Source organism: Pogoniulus pusillus, chromosome 24, assembly GCF_015220805.1.
Source record: "Pogoniulus pusillus isolate bPogPus1 chromosome 24, bPogPus1.pri, whole genome shotgun sequence".
NCBI lineage: Eukaryota > Metazoa > Chordata > Aves > Piciformes > Lybiidae > Pogoniulus > Pogoniulus pusillus.
In genome coordinates this window covers 21086282-21097494 of record NC_087287.1, presented here as the reverse complement: position 1 = coordinate 21097494, position 11213 = coordinate 21086282, and the positions used below count along the sequence as shown (strand labels likewise).

Here is an 11213-nt window from a genome sequence, read left to right as displayed (position 1 = left end):
GCTTCTATTAAAAAGATCTGTCAGGATGAGGCCTTGGGCAGCCTGGTCTGATGGAAGGTGTCCCTGCCATGGCAGGGGGGCTGGAACTGGATGATCTTTGTGGTCCTTTCCAACCTGAGCCCTTCTTTAGTTCTGTGATGATTCACAGCCTGAGAGTTGACCAGCAGTGCCCATGTGCCAGCAGGATGCCCTGAGGTGGATTGTCCCCCAGGAGGTGTTCCCTGCCTGGTCTGGGGCTACCAAACAGCTTGCAGGCCTGTCCTTCCATCAAGGCCACCTGAGTTGGGGTTGCTGCAGCAGCTCCAGAGGCAGGGTAGGGAGCAGAGGAGAGCAGTTGGGTTTTGGCAAGATGATCTTCCAGCACACCCCAGGGGCACCACTGGGACAAGGAGGGGCTAGATTTGGGTTGGGATGGAGCCACCCCTGTCCCAGCCAAGGTGGTCAGTGTAAGAATTTCGCTGACTAGGGTGTAAAGCTGCTCACTGTGCAAGGACAAAGGTGAGCCTGTGCTGCTGGAAAGGCTCAAGCCCCAGCAAGAAATGCCACAGGAGCACAGAGTTTGTTTCGTATTTTATTGAATTTCATTTATATTAAATTAAAAATATATTTCTGACAGATTCATGTAACAAAAAGGCAGAACAGTTTCCAAATTGTTCAGCGGGGATGAGCGTGGGGCTGATGCAAGGTGGGCGGCAGTCTACATTTGCCTTAACAAACAGATAAAGCTCTACCCCGAGGGCGCGAGGAGAAACTCGGGACTGCACACAGCGGAGAACAGAACCACGCGAGGGGAAGGTCCACAGGCTTCTCCCCAGCCTCTAAACAAGACAAAAGGGAAAGGAAAAGGAGAAAAAGAACAAAACGAGAAACCATGTAAAGAAGGGAAATTATGCTAAAATATGTAGCTAATATTAACCCAGGTCAGTATGTTAACAGTGCATAACCCTCCACAGCGGTGAGAAACGAAAGGTTAAAGTAACGTTACGCCACGCACGACTGGCATACCCTACTGTGTAAGCAAGTGCAGGAAGGCTGAACACACCACGATAGTGCTAGAACACAGAACCACACAGAATGCCAAAAATGGGACTTCTAAACCAAAACCAGAGGGTGGGAAGGGAGAGAAAGGAAAGGGGAGGAGCGGCTTAAATCACGAGCAAATTACCTATATACAAATCAACCCTAAGGACAATTATGTTCCAAATAATGGTGTCCACAAGGAAAATAAAAGCAACATTATCCTTATTTACAAATGCAACTAGCTGTGTTCTTTAACAAGCTATAAAAATACTATTCACATTTTCAAAGTAACATACAGTAGGTTTAGTAGGTTTTTATTTTTGTTTCAGAAAGGCAGCTAACTCTGAATGCATCACTGCGAGAAATGAGCATCTTCCCCAGCACACTGCTGCTCCCCCTCTTCTGGAGGTACTTCATAAGGCAGAACTGTTGTTCTTTTGTCTCTGTACTTGGAGAACATGGACAATTGGCTAAAGCCCAGCTCCCTTCTGTCCCATCTCCGCCTGCCTTGGCTCCCCTGGACTAGGCTGGCTGCAGTGAGCGTGGCCCATGGAGGCAGCTGTACCCACCCTGGGTGTCTTGCAGGGGATCGCTGCTGTCCCTGCCTTGCCTTCCAAGTAAAGCTCAGCCCTTGATTCTTGAAGGGACAGTAATGTCATCCTCCAGGTCTGAGAACCAGAGCCTCATCAGAAAAGAGAAAGGCTACAGTTCAAGGCTGCCAGGTCAGGAAATGCATTTTGAGTATCTCTGGTTTTAGAAGGAGACTTGATTTTCTCCTCACTTTTCTCACCCTGTGCTAGGGCTGCTGCCTCTTCAGAAACTCCAGTTTAGGGCTGCTGCCTCTCCAGCTATTCCAGCTTAGGGCTGGTGCCTCTCCAGCTATTCCAGTTTAGGGCTGCAGCCTCTCCAGAAATTCCAGATTGTTGAGGAAATAGCAAGAGCTGGGCCAAAAGAAAAGGATTAAAACCATCATGAGTAATGTATCAAATGCGTAGGGATTCCCAAAGTTAAAATGCTCTAAAAGTGACATTTTCACTGACCTGCATTGTTCTCTTTACACAGCCCACCACAAAGGACAAGTCCCTAGCAGCTCCCTGCAGTCCTCGTCTCCAAATGAACAGTGGTTTAGTGCATTCAAAGTTAGCTACCCCCCCCACAGCTGCTCAGTTAATAATCGACCCATTTAACAGCAGTACCAGTTTATGCTACATATGTCAGAGTACCTTACCTCGAAAGAAGGGTTACGTATCTACACTTAGAAAATGCCATTCACAGTCTCTTACTGTGGTCATCCCAAAAAGGCTTTAGTCTTCAGAGTGCTATGGACAAGACAGTGCTTGCTCCCTAAGAGGGCCAAAGGCTGGGCAGGGTACAGGGACAGTGGCGTTGTGGGGACCAATCAATGCCGGTCAGCGCTCACGGCCAGCGCAAGGCAGTGACAGCCAACGGCTCCACATCTGTGTGTGCCCTGGTCATACCTCACTGTCAGCAAGAGGCTGCTGCCTGGGGTGCACCTTTACCACGGTGGCTTCATCCATGACACGTCTGAAGCACAATTTCATGGCTTTTTTTAACTAGGGAGGGGAGAAGAGCTGGGACGTAATTATTCACACTGCACACCACCTCACAAACCTCCCCTTAAAACCTCCCTTTACCAAGGTTCACAAAGCTCAGGCTCAAAAGAGAACGATAAAAAAGGAAAGAGAAGCAGTTCTGACTCCCCTTGTTTCCTAACTGAGACTGTGTCCTGAGGTTTCCCCTTCACACCCTTTCCTGGCTCCTTGGGCACAGATGCCAGCTAGAAGGTGCCTTGGATGGAATCACCTCCCAGCCTGACTGGTTAGGAGGTGCATTTGACTGCAATTCAAGCCAGTCCCACCACCATCAGCCAGGCCTGACCCCCTGAGTTTCCCCCACAGGCTGCTCGGCATGGCCCAAGCCTACAGGCAGCCCCCAGCTGTCACTGCCGCATCCTGCCGACAGCCAGCGGCTTCCCCGGGAGCAAGGAGCTCTGCAGCCGAGCACTGGGCCCCACCACACAGAGCCATGGGAACACGACCTCCTGACAAAGTAAAGCAAAGGTGGTGACAAGTGGTTGCTGCACATTTCAGAGTGGTGTTTCTAAGCACTGAGCTTTAGTTCTGCTACTTACTCCCAGTGTGAAGGCCTCACCTGCAGCAGAGACCTTTTCTACCTGTGCAATGCTCAGCAGGAGCTGGAAGATAGAGGGGATCCTGCAAACACAGTGACGCTGCCCAGAAGCTGCCCTGTGGGATGACTGTGGCTCCTTGGCACACGGTGAAGTGTGAATACCAACCTGAACCCTCTCCCCAGTGCCTTGGCTTTCTAAAGCAGAATTTGAACCCAAACCCAAGCTCTTCTGTAACAACAGCTGAGCTATTTTGCCAGCAGTAGTGGTCCAAGATCCACCAGGAGTAGATTGCAAGTGACACAGCTACAAATGAACGGGTGCACTGCCTGCATGGAACACCACCTGTGGACAGGAATACGAGGTGACACCATCCACTTTGAGGTGTTCTTTAAGAGCCACGAACAAGCTCTGGTTCATGCTGAAGCCTGTCTTTCACCTGCCCCCCCTTAAGCTAAGCAGCCTTCAGAAAAGGTAAATGTGTTCCCAAGCTCAGTAGCTCCAAGAAGTGACAGGGAAAGCAGGGAGGGAGCCCTGGCACACCAGTTGTGTCAAATGAGGGGAAAACCCATCCCCACCAGTGAGTGATGCCCCAGCTGCCAGTCCCTGGGCCACTCCTGTCCCCTCCCCCTCTAAGTGTCTGCGGACAGAGTGTCTGCAGTCCATGGGTGCTGCAGCAGCTGCTATGCCTTCCTTCGTGAGATGCCTTCACAGAGTGCAGAGGGCTCCCTGGAGGAAGCACAGCTGACTGGGACACCTTTAGCTGTGCTGGGGCATTACATGACTAGCCACCTAATTCTGCCTTCTGCCAGAGCCTCCTCATCTCCCAGGTGGTACAAAGGAACCCAAGAAACCTCTTCCTTTAGCTGTCATCATGCAGGAACACCTACTTTACTGAGTTTCCCATATAAGCCCATCCTCAACCTTTCCCCACAAGCTGAAGAATCATTTCTAGGCTGACCCAGATGACAGCTTTGATCCATACTGCCCAGCTCGGTCTATAGCTCCTGTTCTGGTCTTGCTGCCTCACTTCAAGGAAAGCTCTGCATTCCCACACTACTTAACACATTAGATCACAACTGGGACCAAGCTGCTCTCTGATTTTCCATGCATGGAGGCTGGGACTGGTGATATCTCAGGGTGGGGTGAAATGCTCCCCTGTACCTCCCTCTCTTTACTGGAAACCAGTATGGGATGTGTGGCATGTGTATAGGCTGCCCTGTCCAGCACCATATTGACACAGGTGGCCCTTGCATGCAGCCTTTGGGTCCCACATCACATGTGGGGCAGGACAGGAAAGGCATTTTTCCATTCATCCAGGAAATAACTAGCATGAGATTACTGCATACAATTCCTGCAGCTAAGAAATGCATTCTTGGCTGCAGGAATTGTATGCACCAGATAAGAGGTGCAACCAGGGTTAACCCTCCCTTTCTCTGCACAGGGAAAAGGGTTTCTGGGCTGAGATCAGAGTACCTGAAACAGACCTCCATAGTGGTTCCTACTGCTGATACTTACCTGCCTTCATTTCCACTGCTTCCTACCTGCGACAGGCAACCTCTCTGAGAGCAAGTAGCAAACACACTGCTACCGCTTGAGCGAATGGCCATGGAAGAATCCCTCCTGGCTACTGGGCAGAAAAAGCAGAAAAGGGCTGGACAAGGAAACGTAAAAGTATTTGGCTCCAGTCAATCATGTTACAGCAAGTCACTCAGATGTGTCTCCACCCCTGCTAGAAGTTACCCTCAGGCAGATAGGAACATCTAATCCAAGTACCCCTGAAAGCGATTAAGGAAGAGCCAGATGCGGTTCTCGTTCACTGAGTGTCCTCCTCAGTGCCTTGGACAATAGCTGACACCCGCTGGTGAGAAGTCACCGCGCCCCCGACGCACAGGCCAGAGATGGGAGACAGTGTTTGCCACCCAGCCCCTGCACTGCCACATCCATGCAGCCTGGCAGCTGCACACTGCCACTGCTGCGGAGACTGCACCACGGCCAGCCCACACGCTTGTGCCGGTGCACTCACCCTCTGCCTTGGCTGACAAAGTGTAATCCGCGTGGAAACATCTGCTTCCCCCAAACCTCTAACTGCTCTAACTGCCCCTGACCCTTGTCTCCCCCATTGCAGTAGTCTGAGTATTTGCCACGATTCCACCACATACATTCGCTCAAACTTGCCCCCAAGCCTGCAGCTATACTCACACCAAGGCAAATGTGCAAGCTCAGACCAGTCAGATACTTCTGCTGGTCAGGTTAGAGCAGGCAAACAGCTCTGCTCTCTGCTTTGCTTTTCTAACCATGGCTAAGCTTCCTTTGTCAAAGACAGAAACCTGCCAAAGCAGCCCGGAGGCACCACTCTGCCAGAGGACATAAGCCCATTTAAGGGGTCGTGCCCAGAACACTGCTGTCCTGAGTGGGGAAACAGAACCACCTAACCAGACGCTCAGCATCATGTAGGCACAGATGCACCAATAAAGGTCAACAAAAGGCCTCCTTCTGGGAACTGCAATCCAAATCAGAAGCTGATGAAAAAAGGTGCCCATTGGGGAAGTTGCAGCCTATCGAGTTTTCCACCATCAGCCATTTCTGTCTTCTTTAACTCTTCTTTTGCCCTCTGCTATTTGAGGCACTGCACAGTTCTGCACCGCTGCCCATGAGAGCCCCAGAAGAAGACAGCTTCTGTTCTGGTCTTCATGATGCCTCACTTAAGGAACCTCTGCATTTCCATGCTACTTAATATATAACATCACACCCACAGTCCACAAGTGAAATGATTAAATAAGTCAAGTTTGTAAGAAATCAAATGTTGGATTGTTAAACCCCACACTTATTTACATGTGATGATTCCACAGGCTTGTTTCCAACACCAGCAGTGCTTAATCACCAGAGAAACCATCAGGCCTCAACTTCCATTAGCAGCTATGTCCCAGAACTGCCACCTCACCAGAGTTTGGCAGGGTGCATTCTTCTTCCCCAGCAGCCTCTCCAGCAGCACCTGTCTGAACCCAAACACCTCAGCTGTACCAGGATTTTGATTTTGCTCCATTAGGAGTTACGCTGTCACAAAGCCTGTTCTAGAACAAATCAAGCCCTTTCTCCACCTACCCCTGCAGCCCCAGCTGCTCCTGTGCTGAAACAGGACACTCACACTCCTGTGCTAGTTTGTCTCCAAGGCCTCTCTTTGCAGCTTAGCAACTGCATCCCAACCTATGAGACCTTTGCCTATACTTCAGACAACACTCTGTGCACACTGCCACTGGCAAACCTGCCCTGGAGTCTCAGCTCATGCCACCTCTCTCAACCCCAGCCCCTGCCCAGTGCCTGGCTTTGCCTCCTGCCAAGCTCATGAGGGTACCAGGAAGAGGTGAGGCCTCTCAGAGGCACAATGTGCTTGCTTAGAACCATCTATCCTACCTGAGTGGCATGCTGCTCTTTTCGTTCTGCCACCACAAACTACCTCGGTAACACTTGACCCAACATCTCCTTTCAGAAGCACTAAAGAGCTGCACTTGTTCTTGCTGTTTTCAGCCTCTTCAGCTACACACTTGGTTTACAGGCTTCACCTCCACCCTGCGGCTTGTTCAAGCTGGCCTGAACATACTTGAGGCAGAAACAGGCTGTTGGCTGAACCAACGTTGACCTAGCCATCATACACAATTCATTTCCCATCTACAAGCACTACAACTAACCTAGGTTTGAAATCTCTTCATACCTGTGCCAAGCTGACCCTCAGCCAGCAAGATTTAGGTAACTATTGCCTGTTTTTTACTCCTCCGTCTGCTTCCCTACAATTAAAGGTGGCAAGCTGTTGAGACGGCAGGAATTTGGAGGAGCTGGATGTCATTGTCAGCCCACTGGTTGTTGCTGGTTTTGTTGCCAGGTTAGGTCATCCCAAAGATCTCAGCTTTAACAGCATCAACGTGCATAAACTGAAATACTGTTGTGTCCCCCAAGACTGCCATCCACCAGGTGTTGTTTCTTCCCCTTTAGAAGGCGTGCTGGATAGAGACATTGGCTGATCTTCAGGGGTGCTTCACAGTTCCTTAAGAATTGTGGGGAACTAGGTACACAAATGCTCTCACGCACATGGCTCTTGGCGTGTCTAGAGCAAACCATCAGTGTCTCTGGCCCTTACACCTCCCTTCCTGGCTCCATCTGCCACAGGCTGCTAAAAATGTCCAGAACTCTGGCTGAAAGGTATTTCCAAAGAGGGGGTGGGGTGGGGGTGTCTACCTAAAAACTGAGGTTGATGAAAGCTTAACTAAGTGCGGGGAGACTGACTCATACTTATTTACATTTTTGACAGAGAGCTCTGCCAGTCATGCACATCTTGACTTCTCAAGCCTTGTAAGCACCACCTTCTGTGCTTCTTAGAAAAGAGGATTCTGTTCCACACTGCAAGGCAGAGCAAGATCTTGCCTTCTCTGATCCCTCTCAGAGCTTGCTCTGCTGTCCTTCATGTGGCAGCAGTAAGAGCTGGCAGCTCTGTCACCGCTTTACGCCACAGTTGGTGCAATGGCCTCTCCAGACTGGCAGGCATTCCAAAGCCTTGATTTCTTCATTTTGGCATTTCCACAGTCATCCTTTACATACAATCCATTACTTTTAATTTAAAATTATTGGTTTGTATTTTGCTGGTCACTTCCATATTGCTTCATTCAAAATCCAGAAAACAGTTCAAATAAAATCAGAGCTTAAGTGCAAACTAACTTTCCAGTGGAATTCTATGTGCGTTTCTCCAGTCCAGTGTCTGTCTTCCAGTTTTCCAGGACCCTTCCCACAACCACCCCACAGAACACCAGCAGACTTCATGACCCACAGCAAAGTCTCCGGTTCTCTGTCTTGTGCTCAGTGTTGCCTGACAGCATCCCCAACTCCCTTCATGATCATGAAGAAGAAAAAAAGGAAAGAATTTGTTTGGGTCGCTTTATGTACTCGTAGTCAGCAGGTATAAAACAGGGAAGCGAAGCTTTCTGCTTACAAATCTTGGCTTCTTGGCATGTCTTTTAGCTTCAGAAAATAACAGGTTGGAGGCATGGTTTTGTGGCTGCCTTCTGAGTGGGTTTTTGTGTTGACAGCGCCAAGTTGGCACGCATACAAAAATGGTTGTGTCGTGTACCAGTTGCGAGTGGGTACCTCTGCGGCTAGGACTTGGCAGGAAATCATGGTGTGGCTCAGGAAAAGGGTTTGGCCGTGTTAGAGTCACATCATCGTTTCTTGGAAAGCCACGCTGAGGATCTGAACAAGCCAGGTTAGCCATTCGCAGGTGCTGGGGCAGAAAGTGTTAGAGAAAGCAACTGGATTCTCAATCTCCACTACTATGCCACCACACGTGATAGAAAAATTGTCCAGGTTTCCCCCTCATGGAAACTGCACAGAGGTTCCCAGGAATGCTGTAGAGTCTGATCAGTTCCTGCTGAAAGGAGCAGTCACAGAACTAGCTCGACAGCAGGCAACACTGCCACTGGCCTTTGCTGGTGCCATCTGGCTTCTCTGGCGGTCCAACCCTCTGTGTCTGTGGAAAGGAAGAAACACCAGCCTGGGCAAGCCTTCTTTCAGTCTCCTTCCTTCCTTCCTGGTGCTCAACTCAATCTGCAAACAGCTCCAAGAGATCCTTTCACTTGGAAATATCAAAAATGTGTGAACTGGCAAGAAGAGGAAGCTCATGGGAGAAAGGGGAGGAGGGAGGGAAAGGAGAATGAAAGAGTGAGGCAGTTAGAAGGGGTTGTCTTTCCACTTCCACAGCCCACCAGCACTACACCACGGTATTTCGGTGTCTGTAGGGTGGGGGGGGCAGCACAGTGCCAGGCTTCAGGGAGAACTCGGAGAGGTATTCAGGATTCTCTGCCACAATGGGCCGGATCCGACCATTCTGTTTGTAAAAGTATTTTGTGCTGTACTCCTGCAGGTAGTCTGGGTGGTGGAGGGTGCTTCGTGGGGGCAGGCTGTGGTTCCAGTAGTCTGGGTTGTCAAAGGCCTTCTTGGCCTTCTCTGGCAGATTGGTCTTCAGGTACTCGGCGTTCTCCAAGGTGTTGGCAAAGGTGTTGAGGTACAGGGGCTCAGTGATGTACTCATCCTCTGCCTCAGGCTGCCCATTTGCAGCCTTGTGGTATTCAGGGTTGTCCACAGCTTGCAGGTCTCCATTCTTCCGCCTGGAAACAAAGGGGTTCTCTTCCACTGGCTTCAGGTAATCTAAGGGAAAGGTGAATAACAGATCAGCAAAGACAGGGAGCAATCCACCCTCTCAGCAACCATCATGTCTGCATTACTACTGTGGCTGCGTGTCCACCCCAGCCATTCCAAGAACTTCAGATCACAGAAGACATCTAGTCAGAAGAGACCTCCAAGCTCCTCCAGTACACCCAGCACTGCAGAGCAACATCAGACCATGTCACTAAGCACAGCTCCACAGGCTGCTCAAACACCTCCAGCCATGGGGACTGCAGCACTGCCCTGGGCAGAACATTCTATGGCTGAGAACCCTCTCTGGGAAGAAATATTTCCTAGCATCCAGCCTCAACCTCTCCTGCTGCAGCTTGGAACCATTTCCTCTGCTCCTGTCCCTTGCTACCAAGGAGCAGAGACTGCCCCCTCCTCACTCCAGCCTCCCTGTAGGGAGCTGCAGACAGCAATGAGCTCTGCCTTCATCCTCTTCTGCAGCCTCAACACCCCCAGCTCCCTCAGCCCCTCCTCACTGCTCAGCTGCTCCAGGCCCTTCTCCAGCCTCATTGCCCTGCAGCCTCTCAATGTCCTTCTTGGAGTGAGTGGTCCAGAACTGAGCACAGCACTTGTTCTGGGCACAGAGCTGATGAGATCAGTTGCTGACTGCAGAACATACATATACTGAAAGCAAAGAACTTGCAACCTGACAGACCATATTGTTAGGAGGCAGGCTGGGGAAGGTGAAGTGACTCATCAAAGAAACAGTAAAGGGAAACCTTGGCTCCTGCTGAGCCATAGCCTGTATGGCCTGCTTGAGCCTGGATGTGTTCTCAGTTGCGAGCTACAGAGCCAAACATGCAGAGTGACTGCTGACTCTGCTGCTGCCTCTTTGTGCAGACCTGGATGTATCAGCCAAGAGCTCTGCTCTGCAGCCTTACAGCTCGGGAGGCTGTACAGAAATCTTTGTTAAGCCTCTATGCATGAGCACCATCCCCAAGGTCTAACTTCCAAGAGAGCTTCATGTCTAACAGAACGGTTTGCCTGATTAAAACCCTTCCATCCCTGAAGGACAAAGGGCCTTGAAGCATTATGGAAAAAAATATTCAGATGAGCCTTGGAGAGAGTACAAGAGAGCTTTAGACCAGCTTCAAAACAGAACCTGGAGCAGTTTATAACTGCTTCAAGCCACTTTCTGTGGATTAACATCACAAAAAACTGTAACTGAATTGCAGAAAGATTTAAAAACATATGAAGCCTGCATGGGGAGGGAGAGAAACAGGATGAGATTGGCTGTCCTGGGTTAAAAACACAAGCTTGCCAAGGCCTCTCCCACCATCACACAAGGGCAACTGACTTGGTGAGTGTCATGTCCTGCCTTGCTCCACGTGTAATGAGGCATCACTGCAAGCCAGGAGCCAGTCAGCCTGGGCAGGAGGGTAATCACTGACACTGCAACTGGGATGCAAAAGGAATGGCTTGGAGGTGAGCTGGGGACAAGAGTGACTGGGGGTGGGACCCTTGCAGCAAGGTGTATCAAAAGCATCCAGTGCATTCCATGCTGGGAATCATCAGATCAAACTCACTTCCAGTATTAATTCTGCCCTGTGGCTCACAGCCTGGAGGTTCCTTACAAAGCAGAGTGGCTCACCATCAGCAAAGGATGGTCTCTCAGCCTGCCTGCACAGGAGATACCATTTCCAGTGGCAAGACTCTGGTGGCTCCTGCAGAGTCCTGCCTGCATGGAAACAGGGCTCTGGCTGTTATAAGAAGGTGGCTCCAGTCTTGACTTCAGCTTTGATTTTATCCAGGGCAGGGCCAATTAAATGTCAAAATGAGAGACTTGGCAAGGACCTTTGGACACAGAGCTAGAACTCTGCTGCAT

At 50.3% G+C, this 11213-nt stretch overlaps 1 protein-coding gene across 6 annotated transcripts in view; it reads right to left on the bottom strand.

Annotated features, from left to right (window-relative positions):
* Window positions 1-558: 558 nt before the first annotated feature.
* Window positions 559-11213, bottom strand: part of ERBB4 (erb-b2 receptor tyrosine kinase 4) — a 915544-nt gene continuing 904889 nt past the window's right edge. For all 6 annotated transcript variants that reach the window (XM_064163916.1, XM_064163918.1, XM_064163919.1 and 3 more), the window contains one exon: window positions 559-9361. In XM_064163916.1, the coding sequence (XP_064019986.1) occupies window positions 8925-9361 (437 nt within the window). In that variant the 3' untranslated portion in view covers window positions 559-8924. The remainder of the gene's footprint in view (window positions 9362-11213) is intronic.